The sequence below is a fragment of the Punica granatum genome, chromosome 2 (assembly GCF_007655135.1).
Source record: "Punica granatum isolate Tunisia-2019 chromosome 2, ASM765513v2, whole genome shotgun sequence".
Lineage (NCBI taxonomy): Eukaryota > Viridiplantae > Streptophyta > Magnoliopsida > Myrtales > Lythraceae > Punica > Punica granatum.
Window position 1 is genome coordinate 8,042,756 of NC_045128.1, and position 21,391 is coordinate 8,064,146.

Sequence of the window (21,391 nt, forward strand, 5' to 3'; positions counted from 1 at the left end):
CATGTACCCCGTTATCCCCACATATTACATATTTCTATCGGCGTATTAATCTGTGACACCGATAATCAAGCAATACATGTTCCTCTGAAATCGATCGATGATGATGATGATGCAGACGAGCATTGCCAATCCCGATTGTGGTGGGAGTGGTTGCACTTGCTGGCTTGTATTTCTACCTGAACAGCACCTTCTAATCCACCTTAGGGAAGCTGAGATCAATTCCTACTTTCTACATTGATTTTATTTATTTACTTAAGCCCTCAAATTTTGTAAATTTCACCTTCCTACAGCTAGGAATTTGTATCTGCAGGAGCACTTTCCTAACTTCTCTGTTATCTATTAATCCTCAATCCATATGGAGTACACAGTTGAGATCGAGTTATAGATAGAGCAGGTTATTTCGCTGGGAAGCCAGGCCAAGCCGAGTGCCCTTGCGGATAATATAGCCATCAAGACCGCAATACTGCTAGCTATCAATGGCAGAAAGAGGTTCAATCTGACGCTAGCTAGCTAACTCATAGAGAATTGAATTACTTTTCAACAGTATAATATGTATCATCTACCTGCTTTCACAGTTTTCAAGTGGAGCCCATTTTAGTCGAAGCTTGTTCAAGAGATTGAGTTCCCTTGGAAAATTGAAGCATCCACTCAATGTGCAGTACAGAATGCACCTTTCAATAAGTTGCTTTCCAAATCAGATATTTGACAGCGGCCAGATCCATGATGGCTTGAATGTAAAACATGAGAGTTACACCAAGCAATATCTATCGGACCAGATTTCCGGTTCATATTCTTTCATAAATGTTTCTGAGGGAGGGAAAGAGCGCAAAAAGAACAGACCAAGCCTGAGAAACCTTGTACAGGCTGCTGCAGCGTTACGGATTTTGGACAATCTCTATGAAGGTATTTCGACCCTGAGGGTGGGAAACTCTTTTCGTCAGTTATTCGAGAAAATTGGCATAATTTTTTTGGTTAGGTTTGTTAATATATATATTCATAATGTTTCAATGTCTTTTTTTGGAAGGTTATGTTCCCTGAATGGTTAGCATTAGATGGCGCTTGAAAGCATACTCGGTTACTTATTATGAATAATACTTTTACATGCTTTCATGTGAAATTAATTATCCCGTCTCTATTTGATTTTGTGCAGCATGGAAAAGCTAAGCATCGGGATAAGACCACCTTATGCAGGTCAGAATGGAGAGATCAGTAAAAAGGCTCAGAAAGAAATATGAAAATTCCAATGGCTTTATGGTGACAATAAACACAGGGGATGGCTTCCAAGGCAGAGAGCATGGCATATTCATTTTATCAGCATTAAGGTCGAGCAGTCGGGGATCTATCGAGTTCTTGGCTAACCTAAATTGAACGAATGTTGCTCTCACCCGAGCATGGTGCTTTCTCTTCAGCTTCAGTTGCTTCTGCTTTATTTGGTTTTGGATAAGCCGTTTTCTGTCTCCTTGCAAAACAGAGAAAGTTATGAGAAGAATTTACCGAAACGTTTTCCTGGGAAGATGTCATGTTTGCTGTGACATGAACATGAACATGTGTTTTGCTTGATTTTCTGACGTTTGTTAATACTTTAGGCCATGGTTTCTTGTCTGAAGGGGAAAGAAAAGACGAATACGATGCAGTTATTGAAAAAGGGATCCTCCAAGGCTTACATATTCATTTTCATCATTCATGTTGTCTTTTCACAGGGATCTCCGGGTTCCAATTTCTTGGCAGATGCCGTCCGACGTTCCCTGTTGCAGAGATTCTTTAAGCGCGAATAACAAAAGGCAATTTCGATTTTGAACTGGACACAGAGCATTGAAAGGTGGAGGAGGGCTTGCTATCGATGAAATTCTGCTCGCTGTCATTAGGAACTGATCAAGGCGGCAAGGAAGTGCAGCTCTCATTTGAACTTACCAAGGAACAACGCGAGATAATCGAGTTCCCAAAGGGCACCTTCATACAAGGAAGGCGGGAAGACAGTTACTGACAATGAAGTTGCTTCAGAGGGAGCAACTTTCACCAAATGGCTACAAGTGATTCTGCTGTTACAAGAGCTGTGAAATTTTTTTCTCTAAACAAGTCTCATCTCAGGAACAATGATTCAAAGTGATTCTGCTATTAGCCTTCGTAACTTTGCTTTACAAAATTGTCTCAATCAAAGCCCCTTCTGCCTGGTCTCTAGTTTCCCCACAATTAACAGAGTGCCTCTTATCTCTGGAGCAGTAATGCAAGACAATATTATGGTAGCCCATGAGGTGTTCCATTACTCGAGAGGTAAAACAAAAAAAGAAGTAATAAAAGATAAAACTATAAAATTGGGCTTCGACGCCCTGTAATTCATCAGAAAAAATAAAACTCTTTGTTTACGAAACAAAAACAATTAAAAAAAAAAGAACCCAAATGCGATTTAGAAAGAGCATGAGTAAGTTCTCAATAAAGAAACCAAAAGGAGATTAAAGCGAACTAATGCTCGAGTTATGAACATCGATTAACTATGATTTGAACACACAATATGGTGTGAAAAATTACTAGATAGTTTACGATTAGTTTGATCTTGACATATTTATCTTACATTTTATGGAATGTTATCTCGATCTCTACACGACGGATCAACCATCTCCTCGACCTCTCTCCTCGAGCTTTAGTTGAGCTTCATTTATATGCAAGCTTAGCCTAGAAATTAGCCTAGCCAAACGGCTCTCCCCGGAGAGAGTACAGAGGGAAGGAGACAGACAAAAGGCGGTTTGGAACTTTGGATCGGAATTTTATAAAAATCCGGCGGGAGAGCGTGACGTGGCAGGTCACCGTTTGGAGTGTAGCCCTTGGGGATGGGATGATTTTCGTGGGGTCCATGACTCCGTTACGCTGTCGTTTCTGCCGGCTGCATCGAATGCCACTGGGGGGTCGGGAGAAATGGCCAATCGCTTGTATTATTTGAGCACAATTGTGGCATTACTCATGGATTATTAATTTGTTTTAACCCAAGATTTCGATTTGGAGCATTTGATATGTATATAAATATATAAGTTGTTTCTCCAACCTTCTTGCATCTATTAATCATATGTATCTTAAGTCCATCAAATGGACTAAACTGCAAAAAAGATAGAAAATCTGCTTGGTTGATATCAAGAATTACTAAGATGTTATGCAGGAGTACTAGTAGAGATGAAGATTACCTGGTTCAGCGGAACCTATGCCCCACTACCATCAGTCTCCTGCGCCATGCCAAATAGATGGAGAAGGAAACTTTTTATCTGAAGCAGGGCCACTTCAATCATTTGAATAACAAACAAATTTATTAGTGGCCAATCGAACCGTAAGAAAAATCAGCAACCATTATTAACAACACAGCATACTTGTCCCTCTCTCCCCTGTGCCAGCGGCTCCTGTGGTGGAGAAATTTCGACTTAGGCTTGCTCCTCTTGCGATTGATCGAATCTGTGCAAGAGGGATTTCGCATCAGCATCAAGAGCAGCAATCTTCTTATAGGCAGCGCGCAGGGAAAGCGCGGCTCCCACGAAGAGCACTACAATCCACAATATGATCATTTCAGCGACTTGCTGGCAGTGGAACGCCGGATTCTGAGTGAGGACGATGCTTCCACCCACGTTGAATGAGACGGCGAGGTTCATCAGTCCGGCGAACTTCGCAACAACCCTATGCTCGATGCTCCCCATCTGCAACTGCAAGATTTCGAAGCTCTCTCGATATTCCTCGCGATCGGACTTCGGACTTGCCATGGCAAGGAATATCGAGGGAGAGCTTTGAAATCTCGTGGTTGCAGACGGGGAGCACCGGGCACAGGCTGATAAGGTTTTTGCGAAGTTCGTCGGACTGATGAACCTCGCCATTGCATTCAACGTGGGTGGAAGCATGTCCTCGCTCAGAATCCAGCGAACCCTAGCGATGATTGATGAAAAGGAAGAAGCGAAGACTGACACAAGTTCTGAGAGTGGGAGAACAGAGAGAAAATGACAGACGCAGCGGTAGAGAAAGGGAAATAAAAGTAATTTGATTTCTTTTTATATTATTCAAAATCTGATCATCAAATATTTATTCAAAAAAACAAAAATCTGATCATCAAATAATTAAAGAGAAAAAAATTAGAAAGGGAAATGATAGTGACTGATCCGTCAGTCAAAGACAAACCAAAATTACTCTGAAGTAGAATAGTATCGGTCAGTCCAAGACCCATAATCTCATTGAAGATTGCGGCAAAGTGAAGTCGTTCCTTGCATTTATCGATTTTTGTTGAAATTGTGGAGATCGACATTGGCGTTGGAGAAGTGGGCTGAAAGGAAAATGAACACTATACGTTTGGTCATCTAAGTTTGATTACTTTTATGTTTTAATTCTTTTTTTTTATTTTTTTTATTGTTTACATATTATACATTTGAATGCTTTTTTCTTTCGATCCTTTTCCTTTTTTCTTGATTTGATTTCATCAAATACCTTTGATTGTTTTTATGTTTACATCCTTTTATTAAAATAATTATTAAGAAAACTTTTAATTTTGATCCACAACCTTTTTTTACTAATCCTTTTGTCCTAATTCTTTTTTGTTCGTCAAATATTACCTCAACGTTAAATTTCTTACCAATATGACATATCTTGAAATATAAATTACCTTTTCATTCTTTTTAGTCCTCCAAAAACAATTACTTTTTAAAATTAAAAAAATTAACAATAAATTAAAATAATAACGTGAAGTATATGAATCAACTCGAAGCTTGAGAGATAAGTAACCTCAATTCGGGTGGTGCTAATAGTTACACAAAGGATGATAACTTGATAAAGAGAGAAGCGATGGTAGGAGATAACGCCGAGCACCATAGTCCTAAAAGAGGTCGCCAAAGGCCTATCGATCTATCAACATTTCTCTTTGCAGTCACAGTCATCATTGTGCTTTACGACATCGTTCATTGCATCACAAGCATGATTGATGGCTATCGAGGGACAATTACCTCTATTTTTTATATATTTTTTCATTTCTTTGCTTGCAAATTCGAGTACTGATGATTTCAACGCAAATTGTCCATGCCAATATTGCTTACAACCTAAACGCTCGCTCATTTTCATTAACTCCAATAGGTTTATGATTTTAGTTTTATTATTTTAATTTATTTTTTAAAAAAGTTTTAAATTCTTTTTCTAAAATGTTATGTGAGCATTTTTATGGAAAATTAATCAGTAGAATTATAAGAATAAAATGTCTAATATTAAGAAAAAGATGAACTAAAAAAAGAATTAGGATAAAGAAGTAGCTATAAAAGGTTAAGGACCAAAATTAAAAATTTCTCCAATAAAAAATTTGATAAAAGGATGAAAATAGAAAAGTAAGCAAAGGAATTTGATGAAAACGAATTTAGAAAAAGGAAAAGGACTGTAACAGAAAAACATTCAAAATTATAAAATGTAAATGATAAAAAAAATAGAAAAATAACCAAACTTTAACGACGAAATGTATAGTTTTTCCAAGGAAAATAATGCTCATTATTTTTAGGAGAAAGGGAGTCTAGTGAGAAAAAAGAGAAAGGGATGATTCCTAAGAAAAAGTGCCAGAGAGACCCAATTAATAATAACATATTTGAATGATTATTTAAGATATATTAATTAATGGAAATGTAAATGATTAAATTGCTGTACATTTGTAACGAAGATATTAATATAGCCGTAATCTGGTACCTTGAGTAGCTAATTATGTGATAGATCAGATATAGGTAGGACATGGAATGGTTATTAACTATATTAATCATCAGTCCCGCACTTCGCCGCGGGTTTAAAAATTATCTCAAATAATTTGTTAGATATACCAATATCAATCATTATTATTATTATTTATATCCATTTTATTTATTAGTGATCATAAGATCTTAAAATGATGTATTTAAATAATAAACTCCTGGGGGGTGAGAAAATGTTTTCCAATGACATAAATTAAAAAAGAAAAAAACGCATATATCTTAATTAGTATATCTAATTTTTAGTAATATTTCTTTTGATTTATCTATACCACTAGTTGGGTGAAAAGTATTTTTTTTAATAATTGATCCAACCGTAATGACCAAATCATTTATCCTAAAGGGTTGATTAGATAACCTACTATCTTATTCAGGCTGGATCTAAAATAAAAAATGGGTTATGGGATGTGAAAATTAAAAAAAAAATAAAGCCGCCGTGAAAATACTCAAAGAATTGTCGATACGAAATTTTCATCTGACTTTTCTAGACAAAAAGTTGGATGAAAAATATGTTTTTGAAAATAATTGATTCAACCATAATGATCGGATTGTTTATTTAGATGAGTCGATCAGATAACCTGCTATATTGTTCATATCGGATTTAAAATGCTAATAAAGCGATTGAAAAATGGATCCGGATCAGTCGTCCCAATAAGTCTTGCCGACTACCTTATGGAGCAGATGTAATAATACTAACAAAGAAAAAGAAGAAAAATAATTTTAAAAATCAAAATAAAAAAAACCATGGGGAAAAGCTCCCCACTCGCCAGGTGAGACCTGCAATCATTGTGCATATGCGCTTCTTCGCAATATATATAACTCCACCATAAAAAAAAGAAATAGATGGATAAATAAAGAGTACATTATCACTATTATTTTCAACTTTTCAAAGTACCAACACTTTTGCCCTTGAAATTTTTTTACCACCAATTTGCTCAAAATGTCTAATCGCTGATACCTTGGACGAAAATCCAATGTGGCTGCTTACTTGTACTTAAAGGAGTCAAAAGTAATTTTCTAATCAAACGTACCAAAACAAAGTCGTTGTTGCATTTTAATTTTTTTAAAAATAAATCAATTTAACAACGTAGGGCACATCGATTGGGAATTTCTCGACCATCTGTCGTTCTCTCGAGCGAGATTGCTGAAGGCCCGTTGTGCCCCCAGCGACCTCACCTAAGGAGGCGATTGTCGACTAGCTGCCCCCAGCCGAATATGCCTATTCCCCCTCTATGTTCGAAAATAGAGAGGGAGAATAGGAGGGGCCATACCCGGCTGGGGGCTTCCCTGGTGACCTTCGACCCCCCAGGCACGGTCGCCCGAATCCTACAATTACACCTAGGGGGAAGGAGTCGATTGTCGATGATGGAGGCCCCACTCGAGTCTGCCCCATCCCCTTCTCCCTCTCTATTTTCCTCTTCAAAAACAAAGAAGGATAAGGGGATGAAGCAGACCCAGCTAGGGGTTTCCCCTGTTGGCCACCGTCCCCACACCCTAAGCACGGTAGCCTAATTCGGGCCACCATACTTGGTGGCGGTTTGCTACCAGGACTCCCAGCCGAATCTGCCCCCATCCCCCTCTATGTTTTAAGGTTTCAGAAAATAGAGATGGGGAAAGGTAGATCCAAAAAGGGGCTCTCGAACGGCCATCGCCTTCACAAATGAGGTCACTTGCGGCACAAGGGGCACCGACGACCTTGCTTTAGGGGCCGATGGCCGGTGGAAATCCTCCAGCCGATCTCCCCATTAAAAAAAATATTAAAAGTACCAAACTAATTTCATTTTGGTGAGGTTTTATTTAAAAATAATATTTTCGATGTTGTTATTGTCATGTAAATAGCCATGTTAGATTTCGTCCAAGTATTGACGGTTGAACAAAAATGATATACAGAACAACAACCTTTGGGGCAAATTATTGGCAAAAATATTTCATAGTCAAAAGCGGTGGGATTCTAAAAAATCGGGAGTAACCATGTTTAGTGCACTCATAAATAAAGGTCTTTGTAACATGACTCAAAACTACGGTAACACATATTATTAGTACTTTAGTTCACGTGCTTTGTACTTCAGTTCAAATATGTAGTACTTTGTGATTAGTAAAAATGATTATTACTTTTACTTGTTAGTATTTTAGTTCAAATATTATTATTAAAAAATTTTAGTTCAAATGCGAGTATTTGGTATAATTTATCATAAATAGTAAAAGTACTAAGAACTTAACTAAACACTTGAACTAATGTGTCAAGTGTGTCACTATTACCTGAAGTCATGTTAGAATTTCTCCACAAATAAATATTTGAGAAAAAATAGAAGAATAAATAAATATTAATAGATAAAGAAATTCCTTTCCCATGATTTCCAAGTTTCGTTGAGCAGAGTACCCAGGGTACAGTCACTTTCAAATCACACAGGAAAGAAAGGACAAAAAAACTGAGAGAAATTATAACGTGATCTTGATTCATGCTGTCATCCTTCATACATCAGTTTAAGTATTTAATATTTAATATTTTTAATATTTGTGATTTATTAGATTCAAATATTAGATGTTTGAATTAAAATACTAAATATTTCAACTGAAAGTAATACAAGTATTAAAAGTACAAAATGTTTGAATTAAAATACTAAATACTTTAACTGAAAGTATTAATGTATGTTACTGTCGCCCAAAGTCATGCTAGAAAAAACTCACAAACAAAACATATTGTGCTACCGGCCACAGATATCCCCTTTGGAAATGACATTAGGCCACGCTTTGCCTTTTATTTGTTTGTTTTTTTTTCTTTCCTTTTCTTTCTATTTGTTTGAATTTGTCCTTAAATAAATAAATATTGTGCTACATGGTTAGACTTAGACTTCCTATATATATAAATAAAATAATTTCACATAATCTCAATTTTCACCTATAATTTAAAAAAATTGTGGGATAGCCAAACGTTCCGTTCTGTTTATGGAGTCCACATTAACATATTATGACACACACAGACATATATATATATACACACATAATTAAGCGAAAAAAGTAGAAAAACTCGCACTCACCTCCGGCCCTCGCGAGGGTTGTGGCGACCTCATCTCGAGACTGCCACCAAACCCCGGCCATGGGCCATTAGATGATTGTAGAAGATATATAGACATTATGCAATATTACAACCAATTTGATGATTTATCCATTTTAAGTACCCATTTATTTGGCACAAATATTTCTAGTACCTATTTTTTCGCAAAGATCTTTTGATTTTTTTTTTGGTTGAATTGTCTTTCATGTGCCTACTTGATAAAAGGCAAAATTCTTTCAAATACCTATTGTGTTGCTACGATATCTTTTGAGTAGTAAGTAAACAATTTACTTCTTTTATCACATCCCAATATCTTCGGGCAAAAAATGCGCTAAATCCTCCTAATTAGTGTGCCTAACTGTAACACCCCGGATTTCAAGTTTTTTATATTTAAAATGTTTGGTATAGATTATGCAAAACTCTATGGTGGCAATTATTAGAAAATGGCTCATGAATCCATGGATAATTCCGTGCACTAATGAAAGTAAATCAAAGAAAGTTAATTGAATGGGTGATTGACTTTTAATGGTGGATCCTTCCACACCTAATTACCACCCTTGGAACTTTATCTCTTCCAGAGCTTCTATCTATTGATCATTTTTCATCTGTGTTATTTTTGGGGGATCTTTTGGGGGGGGGGGGGGGGGGGGGGGGGGGGGTGAAGAGGAGGTTCTTACGAGAGAGGAAAGCAAAAAGAGAAGGGCAGTGATCGAGCTCTGGCGATGGGCGACCTTGGGAGGGAGGGGGCTGGTTTCGTCATTTCGTTGTATAGGTGAGTGCGTGTCATTATGCTATGCCTTCTTTTGATTTTCTAAAGTCCTCTTGAATAGAGTATTATTTCTTGAAATCTTTCACCGCTTCGAATACTTTGCTTGTTTCCTTCTATGACTTCTTATACAACAAGACGTCGAGCATATGATTTGGCTTTAGATATTTAAGACCCTATGATGTGTTACTTGTAAAAGAAACCATGTTATGTGACGTTTTATATGTGGATAAAGAATGAATATCGACTATTGGGTACAAATCGTAACAGTCTTGTGTTTTGACTATCCGATGACTGTCCTCTCATCTATATGAGATTCAATCATTCGGTTCTAAACTCTAATACAAGTCGCCACTGACACAAAGAAAGCTCTGCACAAGATAGAGGAGAAAAGAATAAGTTCTTGACCGGGAAACCCGCTGAAGAAGCATCTACAAGCAACTTTGAATGTTTCCGGGGCGAGGAGTTCTACTGGAAGAACAGAGAGCGGCCGCTCGGCTAATGATTCTAGTCATATCCAGTACATACTCACTGCTAGTAGAGTTGATTCACGCTACCACAAAGTCATATGAACTTGTATCTACCCAAATAGTTAAGACTATGGAAGCACTGATGAGGAATAAAATGGGATAAATTCAACATCGAAAAAGAAGAGGAAAATCTAAGATATGATTTTAGTACCACCACTTATCAGTTTGAGTTTTTAAGTGAATATGAGTCCAGATTCGTATTTTTCTAGTGGAAATTCAATATGGTATTAAAGATTGGGTTACGTGCATGCACTCCCACACGCGTATGCGCACCAACACCATGCCAAACTCAGTATGTCAGAGAGCAACCAAAAGAACGCCTCTTGTTAGCCCCTCACCCCCCGAGCACGAAAGAAGAGCCCGACTCGAGATCAACTGTTGAAAGTTGGTGATTAAGGGCATGTGACAATGTGTGGAAAAAGCATGTATGAGCTCAATGGAAATTTAATAGACTCTAGATCGTGCTCAAATCCCTTTTGAAAAATTTTACCTCCTCGCAAATCAAAATCGGTGATTTAGAGTAGACATTGCAAAACTATTCATTAACTTCTGTCCTTTAATTATCAATTTGTTGGCCACCTGTACGTTATCATTTAATGGATTGAAAGTGGACCTGAAAGATTTCTTACGAGGATTTATTGGTTAAGGAAACTTTCTCAAGCAAGAACTTGGAAAAGATTTCGCTTTGAGAGCAAACTTATATGTGATCAGAACTCAAAAGACAAGAACTGCACTTCAAGGGAAAGATTTCTCATTGAGTGAAAGATTTCAAGTCCAAATCCATCCAGTGGATGAGAAAAAAACAGAATTGCAAAGACTCAACCATCTTCTTTTTCAAGCACACCGAGATGCTTAACGGCCCAAGCCTATGCCCTGCAGTTCATCTGTTAAACCAGCAACCCTGACTTGGGGGAGGACAAATTTACGAAGATGGACTTGAGCTTATACATCGATTTCTTCAAATTGAGAAATCTCTGAAGAAGTTCCGTCAAGCCATAGATATAATATTTTAGCATACCCTCCATGTAATCGACAGTGGCCTGTATGCCTCCAAGAGCCTTCACAATGTGAACCTCTAAAGAGTCCTCGGTCTCATTAATGTGAGCCCTCATCTTGACGGAGCTTCTCAGTGGACGTTCCATAAGCATGATTAACCTGGGGGCGAAGGCATCGTTCCAAGCCATCGGTCAGTTCCTTCGTCAATTGTCCGTTCTGTGACAGTTCTCTCTTCTTCCGGGGATTACTCCTCGCCAGAACCTTCTTCTTTCCCATCGGAAAATTGCTTCTTGAAGCTTCTTCATCAGCTCTCTTTTTCATCTCACAGACAGCAGTCTCTATGTCGTTGGTAACCTCTAGAAGAGCTTTCCCGATTGCCGAAGAATTCGTCTTCGGAGTGTTGGCGAGAGATATAACCGCATTGAACACTCTAATAGCCAATTCAGGGATTCTCTTTTGATCATTTGGAGACCCTTATTCAAGAAATTACATAAGTCAGAACTCATTTTTTCACCCAAAAAAAAAAAAATTGCAATGTGCTGCAATGCCAAGATATGCGCACTATCACTCACCATAGGTCATAACGGGTGACGCATTTGAGTAAATCTAAGGTGCAATCCCTGAGTTCATTCATCGATTGGCAGAGAATTCGTGTAAGGGTGGGTCCTGCATTGGACATGGCTTGGTGAACTTGCCCAATGAACATTCAGAGAAGATAGAAAGTCGTTTGCACATGATCGAATGGGATGCCACGGCCACGCCATAGTAGTCCAAAACGATATAACATTACAACTGAACACGAGAGCTGATGTCAGTTCGTGATATCATAGAAGAAGTAACAAAGTTTGTGACTATTGAAAAAGAAATACAAGAACAGCATGAAATCAGATGTTATTCGACTTTTTCGTCGACAGGGAGTCATGTTCTTTATAAAAAAAAAAAATTAGAGTTTGAAATTCTCCATCCTGTCAGCAAATTCTTGTTTCTTCTGAAAGGCTTAGCAAATGATGAGTTTTCACATGATGACTTTGTTGAGAACTTCTCAGTCGAGGCACCACTCGAGAATCATCAAATCGGGTGCAAAGGTACATCTACACGTAACTCACCCAGTTAAAAGAAAAGAAACAGATGAGTGTGTACCGATCTTATGAGTAACACGAGAATGTATGGAAATGGCTCCGAGAGATAAACCTCGTGCTCATTACCGTGACTTTCCAATTGCCATTCATACGTTTCACGATAAATCTCCTTCCAATGTTCTGGCATCTCCTCTGCTTCCTTTATCTCCTCCGCGTCCTGCATCTCCTCCGCACCCTGCATCTTTTCCTCTCCCTCTCTCTCTCTCTCTCTCTCTCTCTCTCTCTCTCTCTGTGAATAATCAGAAGAAGCCTATCGTTAGTTTAATTGGGGGTTATTCTGGGCTTTCTTCCCTGGAGGGAAAGTCTTTACACTGACAGTATGTTTTCAATTTGGCCCCTGAAGTTACCTGTTGTCTTTACGCAGCCACAAAAGTTTCAAACTGTTTCCGTTGTGCCTGCTAAGAATAAGATTTAGCGGGAAGAAATGAAAGTGCCACATTTGGTTGTTTACTTTTACAAGTTATGCACTTTAATCCTCTCTACAGTTTCTAGGGTCCTCTTGGCGAGACCTCAAATCGTCTTCAAATGTCGAGTGGACATAATTAGATGTAATACGAAATCGTCTTCAAATGTCTTCTTGGGAGAACTACTCGAGTACTACTTTGCTGAAATCTTTGCCCGCTTCAACTACTTGTTTCTTTCGTTATATGCATTCTTAGACAACAGGATATCAAGCATAAGATCGATTTCCAATATTTACGACCCTATTATGCGATCCTTGTTAAAAAAAAAAAAAACCACGGTAAGTTCTGATTTTTAATGTTTGGGTAAAGAATTAAAAATGGACTAGTGGATGCGAATTGTAACAGTTGACTTTTGAGTATCCGATAATTATCCTCTCATCCATATGACTATTTAATCATTCGGTTAAAAAAAAGTTCCTAAACGAGTCAGGAGTGACAGAAGTTATCTTGACCGTAAAAATCAGGTGAAGAAGCATCTATAAGCTACTTTGAAGGAAAAAAAAGAAGGTGAAGTTTCCAGCAAGGAGTTCTCTCCAGAAAAATAGAGATCGGTCGCTCGGCTGATAATTCCAGCCATACACATACAGTAATAGTCATGTCCTCTTAAAAGTGCTACCAAACCTAGGTCTACTAAGACTAGGTGCATCAACACGAGCGATCATAAGAAACTAGTGGCGCTCAATCGTGCACAAGTCCGTTTTGACATGTTTGTTCTCCTTCCTCTCCCATATCACTGATTTAGAAGATAAATTGCAGGGCACTTACTTTTGGTGGGGTAGCATAGTTTGGTCTTCCGGAAGTAGAAATGGCAAAATTCTTTATTAATGCTTTCCCTTATCATTTACTGTATTGAATTGAAATTTGAACCCAAAAGATTTCTCATGATGATTTATTGGTTAAGGAAACTTCCTCGGGCAAAGAACTCGGAAAGATTTCGACGTGAGAGCACAGATAATATGAGGCTAGAAAGCAAAAGACAACTGTATATTTAGGGAAAATTTTTCTTATTGAGTGCAATTTTTGAGTCGGACTCAATCCCGTGAATGAGAAGAAACAGAATGGCAAAGACTCGAATCAATATTTTTTTTTTCTTTCCCTCCAGCAGCTTAAACATCTCAAACTTTTGTGTTTTTATTTATCTGCTAAATCAGCAACTCCAACTTCGGTGGACAACAAGATTTTCAAGACCGGCTTGTGCTCCATGTAATTCACAGTGGTTTTACGCCTTTAAGAGCCTCCAGAATGTGAACCTCTCTGACCAGAAATAAAGAGTGCTTGATCCCGTTGATGTGAATCCTCATGTTGATCATTATGGTGCCTGTTACTAGATGTTCAATAACCATGCTTAACCAGGGGAAAGGGGCATCGTTCAAAGCCGCGACTACATCAGTCAGTTCCTTGATCACTGGAAGTCTGGAACTGTAATAGACACAACACAAATCAGCAGTTGTTCCAAGCTTCTCTCTTTTCCGGGGGGAATAGCGCTTACCAGAAGCTTCTTCTTTTCCATCAGAATTGCTTATAGAAGCTTCTTCGTTAGATTTGTAAATCGAGGATCCAGCTCTCTTTTCCATCTTGCACAGGGCTGCCAATGTCATTCGCAACCTGTCCAAGAGCAATCACAATCACAGTCGAATTCACCCTTCAGACCACAGACGAGTGATTCAAACACATTGACTGCTTTAATAGCCAAATCAGGGACCCCGCTGCAATCATTGGAGACCCTTACTCAAGAAATTATGTCAAAACTCATTCTTCCACAGAAGGTTCATAACCGATGGCACATTTGTGTAAATCCAAGGTACAATTCCTAAGTTAGTCCGACTGAGAGAGAACTTGTGAGACCTGACATTTTAATTTCAAATAGGACACGTATACATATGCTTACATGTTTTTATATATATACATATGTCATACACATTGCTGGAGCAATAAAAAGAAAAAAAAGGGGGGATGGAGGCAAAACTTTTCCCCTGAGGACCGCCTCATTCATTCCATTTTTCTTTTGTTCCTTTGTCTGGTTTAGCTGGGAAAAATCAAGAGAAAGAGAACAGAGGAAACAGAGAGATTGAGAGAGAGAGAAAGAGAACAAGAAAGAGAGCCAGAGAACGATAGAGAGGCAGTGAACGAGACAGAGAGCGAGATGGAGAGCAATTGGGCGGTGGAGAACTTGGCTAGAAATTCACGGAGGGGGACTAAGGACTCGGCTTGGAGAACAGGGAGATGGAGGGAGTGTTGATTTTGAGTTGGATTGAGGATGAACGGTTCTTTAAAGGATTAAGTACTTCCTAGGTATCGATCAAATCTTGTGCTCTATACTACCGCTCAAGAAGCTTTAGTTTCTATTGGTTTCAAATGCCTTACTGTTTATCATGATTAAGACGAGAATTAGAGGTCGAGTTTATACTTAGATTAGTGGCACGTTTTAAGTGTTAATTGAGATTATTCTTGTCTTGTTTGTGTTGTTGGTTAGGAATTAATTTGAGATTTCTCTATGTGAGTTGAGTTGCCTTGCTGGCAATCGATTAAGATTCCTCTTTTGTTAATCGGCTTTTTCTCTACTAGATATTAAATTTGATGTTCTTTCCTGACTTGTGTTGTCTTGGTTATGTTAGTTTCTTTAAGCCATTTTATCTCTTGTTCTAGTTGTGATTGAAGGAAGCTTGAAGGATCGACTGTTACTGCAAGTTAGGGACAATGCTGATGTTTAATTGTTTATTTCTTTGAATATGAGATTAGCTGCTGATGAGAAATTGTAGGAAGTAAAAGGGAGGAATAGGAGAAGTTGGGTATTGATTCGGTCAAAATCATTGGAAGAAACATTTTCTTAGATTTGTTTGAGATAAAAGACTGCAAAGAGATCATGGGTTAAAAGAAGTTCAATTTTCATTGGATGTGGTTGTGGTTCCTATCCAGGGCCGCCATCTCGATCGGGGGAAGAGGGCTGCGGGCAGTCCTTGACAGCTTCTCAGAATCGCAGGACGGTTCCTGCCTGCCGTCGGGATCTTTCAGCTTGTTGGCCTCGTCGCCGGCTTCATTGTTCACTTGGTTGAGCTCCTCCGAGAGGAACCTTCGTCCCACACAAGGCCTGAGGAGTGAGGAGCCCTCCCTCCTGAAAGACACTGCAGATCTCTGCACCCCCTCCATTGCTGCAGCTCTGAATCTTCGCTCTCTCTCTCTCTCGATCTTTCCTTTTAGGTGAGGTGAGGAATTGCTGGCAGACTTCTTTTTTTTTTTTTCTAATGATGAGATGAAGCTTCAGACTTTCTCTAAAAATGCGTAAATTTATTTGCATGTTGACAGGGCTATGAATGCGTAAATTTATATATTTGGAAAACCATAAATATAAAATTAAAAGTATATAAAGTCTCTTTGATAGATTTTTGTCAATCTAGAAATCGATAAGTTTCTTTGATAAATTATTATATGAGTGTGCTGAAACTGATATATCGTCATGTGCTTATCTTTCTTTATTGCTCGTAATTGTTATATCAACTAAGATATCCATATGTGCTGTAATGCTATGAGTGTTTACCTCATCAATCGGCGTTGTTCTCAACTTCTAATCCATTGAAATGTCCCCGCACGCATCTCTTCTTCAGTTCATCAATATTTCTCACAGATCCGCAGACCTCGATGTGTATAGATGCCAAGAACAATTTGTTGAGGCCTCTGATTTCTCTTAGCTTTGGGCAGCGCACTATATAGATCTCCTTTAGCCTTTTCGATTCCGACAGATTCCCGATCATTTCCAGGGAATTGCAGTTCCAGATATCTAAGTCCTCCAGGTATTCCAATTCTCCTAGGCCCCATATCTCAGCGAGCTCCTTCAAACACCTTAAACGTAACTTCTTGAGATTTTCCAAGCGTGAGAAATCAAGTAATGGTGACTCAGCAAGGGATTCCCTACCCGAGATATCCAGCTGGGTCAAATTTCCCATCTGACAGGACAACTTGACCAGCTCCTCCGAGCAACTCAATACATGCATACTTGTCAATCTCAGTCCCTGCAACCCTCGCAGAACTTCCAGCTGCTCATCTTTTACAAAGCAATATTCGAAATCAATGCTCCGCAGCTTCTTCAAGTTCGAGAAATCTGGGAGTTTTGTCCTTGCCGAGATATAGGTCAGTTTCAACATCCTTAGTGTGGACGGAAGTTGCGGGAGGCATTCCAAGCCCAAACATTGCAACTCCAAATTTTCTAAATTTGTCAAATTCTTAATCCCATCTATGCTGAAATTACAGACCTGATCCTGCAAGGAAGGAACCCCGTAGGGTGTTATACTAAGGTCTCTTAGATGAGAGAGCTGATTGAGTATAGTAGGAAATTCAGCGCTTTGTGAATCTTTAGGAACGTCTGTCAAAAAATGGCAGGTACCAGCAGATAAGTGTTCTAGCTTTGCTAACTTCCAGATAGAACTAGGCAACTTTCTTATGTTGCATCCATCCAGCAACAAGTCCCTTAATTCAGACATCTCTCCCACAGAATCTGGTAGAATCCTCAGTTTGGATGACTTCAGTTCCAATATTTCCAACGATTTCAAATCCCCAAGAGAGTCAGGAAGCTCCTCTATCTTCGTTGATTCTAACCACAACCACCGGAGTTTACTTAGTCGTCCAACAGAGTCAGGCAACGCACATAACTTTGTGTCGGACAGATTTAACGTAACTAATGATTCCAAGTCTCCGACAGCATCCGGTAGAATCCTCAGTTTAGACTCGTATAGGTTCAAGGTTTCCAGGGACTTCAAATCTCCTAGTGTGTCCGGAAGCTCCTCTATCTTTGTTGAACTTAAACACAGCGACTGAAGTCGAGTTAGCCATCCAACAGAGTTAGGCAATGCACTCAACTCTGTACCAGACATGTCTAACTTAACTAGTGATTTCAAATCTCCGATTACGTCTGGAAGTGTCTTCATGCCACTACACTCGCTCATAGAGAGGTGCGTGAGATTCACCAATCCTCCAATAGAGTCGGGAATTCTCGTAATTTCCACCCCATGTAATTTCATGACAGATAGAGAGTATAAATTACCAATTGATTCTGGTAAGTGGAAAGTAGCTCCATGATTCCCGTCCACCAAAATCTCTTCCAAATCTTCCAGCGAACCTAACTCTTCGGGCAACCCTCTGAGAGAAGGACAGCCCTGAAGATCAAGATGCTTCAGTCTTGTCAGCTTATTGATGGAGCCGTGTATTTCCGCTAAATTACGGCATCCTCCGAGAATCAATCTCTCTAAAGCGTCATTGTTGGACAAGTCAGGTGTACTTGTCAAGTTACAGCACCTAGTGAGGTCTAAGGCCTTCAAATTCTTTGCTATCTATATCATAACGATAAACATCGCAACAAAGGTAAGGATCATATTAAGAAGAATACTTTAAAATACAAGTTTTCTCAGGTACTTGGATATGTTACCTGAATCATGTTCCAGCCAACCCAGTTTTCAGTGATGAAACTGTCGGAAAGGTCAAGAACCACTAAGTTCTCCAATGTTAAATTGGTCGCAGCAAAATCGGAAGGACATCGTTGCCATGTGAACCACTTTAACTTTGGAAGGAGATTCTCAAAGTCACCTGTCAGCTTTGCACCCACCAATTTCAGTAATCTTAGATTTCGAAAACCTGAAAACTGCTCATGTTTGAGAATGCCGTCGCCATATAATTTCTCCAGAAAGAGCCCTTCAACATTTTCTTTTTCCTGAAAAAAAATAATCAGCAACCGTAAACCTTTGCTAGAAAATATCGTAAATCAATAAAAAGATCAAATGATTTGATTATTAAAACACTCATTACATATGTTACCTGCTTTATCTTCAATAGCTCCTTTGCTTCTTTGCTTGACCATATCCTGCTACGCTTGGTAGGATCACCAAAGCATTCCTCGCGAACAAGTTCCCTTCCAAGATCTTTGATCAGGTCATGCATTTGAAATTTATTGCCCGTAATTTTCACCAAAGACATGGAAACAAGGACCTCAATTCCATCATCAGGGTAAAAGTCACAAGCTTCCCACATTAGAATTGCATTCGATCTCTCCTTGTTGATGAAAAAGCAGGCTATGTCAAGAAATATCTGTTTTTGGTCAAACTCCAATGCATCAAAACTTATCTTCAGCTTTTCTTGGACATCTCGATTGGGCACATTCTTTAGCCGCTCAATTGTCGCTTTCCATCTCTTCTTCTCACGTTGATAAAGAAGGGAACCTATGACTTCGATGGCCAAAGGAAGTCTTCCAGTAAGAGAGATAACTTCGTCTGAAAGAATTCGGAAGTCACTTGGAGGAGAGTCTTCTCCAAAGGCATGTCTACTGAAAAGTTGGAGAGCTTGGTCACGATCCATCTCCTGCATAACAAGAGTACGAGCTTCTTTGGTGAAAATACTTATGTCCCTAGTCGTTATGATTATCCTGCTTCCAGAACCAAACCAACCCAACATCCCAACTATCATCTCTATTTGTTTTCTTTGATTAACATCATCAAGGACAATGAGAGCCCTCCTCCTACGAAAATTTTCTCGGAGCATTGTCATAGTGTCGATCTTTTGAAAGTTTTTCAACTTTGGATCGAGATCTTCCACCAACTGCTTTTGCAAGTATTGAAGACCATTACGCCTTAAGGACTCTTGGATGTTCTCAAGGAAGCTGCAACAGTCGAATCTAGCTGAGAGTTGGTTGAAGATGACCTTGGCAAGAGTCGTCTTACCAATGCCACCCATTCCATGGATGCCAATAATTCGTACATCACTTGAGTCGATGTCCAACAATTTCAATAGTTTCTCTTCATGATCATCTCTTTTAACTAGGCTGTCAGTCAAATACTTTGTTTTCACCTCCAACTTGATCAGAAGTGCTCTGACAAACAACTTGCTGAATTTCGCAAATCTGCAGTTGATGCATGATGATACTTAGATAAAGAAAGCATCATATATATATATATATATAGACCAGTTATTTGCTCGTGCTTTTCACGGGTTGGTTTAATTATGTTTGTTTATAGAAACAAATATTCGAAATGAATTTATATTTTTGTTCTTTTAGAAACAATGATATTCTTGTATTTGACCTTCCGAATAAGTTTCTAGCCATAAAAATTTAGAACTAAATTATATCAATATCCATGGTTTACATTGAAAAAATTATATCAATGATAAATTTTAAAGTAATATTTGTTAAAAATTTTAAACATAAAAACAAAAGGAAAACGATGACACTGATGAACAGAGTAATATTCGCCGGATTAAGTTAGATACTTTATTTATAATATTTTTGCTGGGGGCTCCCAGCAGAGCCCAGGGCTGGTCGAACCAAGCTCGGGAGCGCAGGAGGGCTTCTCTAGCCTCGAGGCCTAATTCGACGAACCCAGGGTTCGCGAGCCCCTTGCCTGGGTTGGCGACTCTAGCGCGAACCCAGCCATGGGGTTCGAAGCCCTGTGCGTGGCTCGGGGCTCGAGCTGCTCTGAACCCTCTGTCAACCTCTCGAGCCCGATCTGGCTCAGCGAGGCCAAATCTAGCCTCACCAAGGCTAGATCTGGTTTGCCGGCACGAGGGCAACCGGGAGAGTGTCTCCTTACATAGCCTCAAAGAAGCACAAACTGAGACTATTCAAAGATAATGAAGAATTGACTTACCCTGTGGCCTTAACTTCCCGCCCTTTGATTCTAGCGACCATTTTGAGAGCCTCCTCCCACTTCTTCACTTGCTCTTTTCCATGCTTCTTCTCGTGCTTCCGTAGTTCCTTCTTGAATAATTCCGTGCCCAGCTTAACATCTTCTGGTGTGGCCGTGTAGAAAATCGGCATGATCTTTTTCTTGAATTCGACCATTCTTTCAACTTCTCGGAGGCACCACGCACTGGCAGCAAAGGTACTGGAGAAGATTGGTACGCATATCTTGGATTTCTCGATAGCCGGTAGGATCTTACCGATCTTATCACCGATGTCAAGCTCATCGTCGTCTCCAAAAACACGGATCCCGGCCGTTCTCATGTCGTTGTAGAGGACATCGGCGTGGCCCTGCCGGGAATCTGGTCCTCTGAAACTTAGGAACACTTCGTAGTCAGAAGAGACTGATGCTTCTGAATCATCCTCTTTTTCAGCAGCCTCCTCCTTTTGTTGGCCCATTGCAGTCTCTATTTTCTTCGTACAGAGGAACCACGCGCAAACAGTGAAACCACAACACGAACATAAGCCAAACAACAGACACACACAGAAGAAAAGAAATCCCAACATCTCTTTCTGCATCAGTTTTGCTCTATGGGCAGAAAAAATTCAGCAATGGATCGTAAAACAAACAGAAGAATGGGAAGGAAACTGATGAGTTGCCCCAAATTCTCTTTTTACACTAGTCAATGTGTGGGCCCCAGTGTTTTCACTTTTCCATCGGGTAGCACATGCTTCCTGATGGCTTTCTTTTAAAAAAAATTTTATTCGTTGTCCTTTTTCATGTCTTTATACAGACCACTACATGATGACATGCGTAAGACCAACGTATTCACAATCGATTATTTGCTGATTACATTTTATTTAATAAATCGATCGTATATAAGACATTTAGAGAAATAGATAGATAAATTAATTGTATGAATTTAATACAAATTTAAAAATCAAATTAAAAAAAAGTACTGAATACAAAAGAAAAGAAATGAGATTTAAATGCTTTGGTTGTTCGTCTATTAATCCATGCAATTCTTTAATTGTTTATTTAGTCA

General features: G+C 39.0%; 1 protein-coding gene and 1 long non-coding RNA gene across 9 annotated transcripts in view; one reads left to right on the forward strand and one right to left on the reverse strand.

Annotated features, from left to right (window-relative positions):
* LOC116195446 (TMV resistance protein N-like) overlaps positions 1-21,002 on the reverse strand; it is a 38,027-nt gene extending 17,025 nt beyond the window's left edge. For 5 of the 8 annotated variants that reach the window (XR_004154657.1, XR_004154655.1, XR_004154656.1 and 2 more), the window contains exons 1-3: positions 20,314-21,001; positions 18,491-19,568; positions 18,105-18,386 (exon numbers count right to left, since the gene is read on the reverse strand). Coding sequence is in view for 2 of the 8 variants with exons in the window: in XM_031524652.1 (XP_031380512.1) it covers positions 16,228-18,009; positions 18,105-18,386; positions 18,491-19,568; positions 20,314-20,924 (3,753 nt within the window). In the remaining 6 variants the exon portion in view is untranslated. Of the gene's footprint in view, positions 1-13,675; positions 14,294-16,223; positions 18,010-18,104; positions 18,387-18,490; positions 19,569-20,313 lie in introns of those variants that run through there. The other 3 variants (XR_004154652.1, XM_031524651.1, XM_031524652.1) reach the window with 3 other exon arrangements.
* LOC116195455 lies at positions 194-817 on the forward strand. Its single transcript, XR_004154661.1, has 2 exons — positions 194-489; positions 576-817. It is a non-coding gene; the product is annotated as an uncharacterized LOC116195455 (long non-coding RNA).
* Positions 21,003-21,391: the final 389 nt, after the last annotated feature.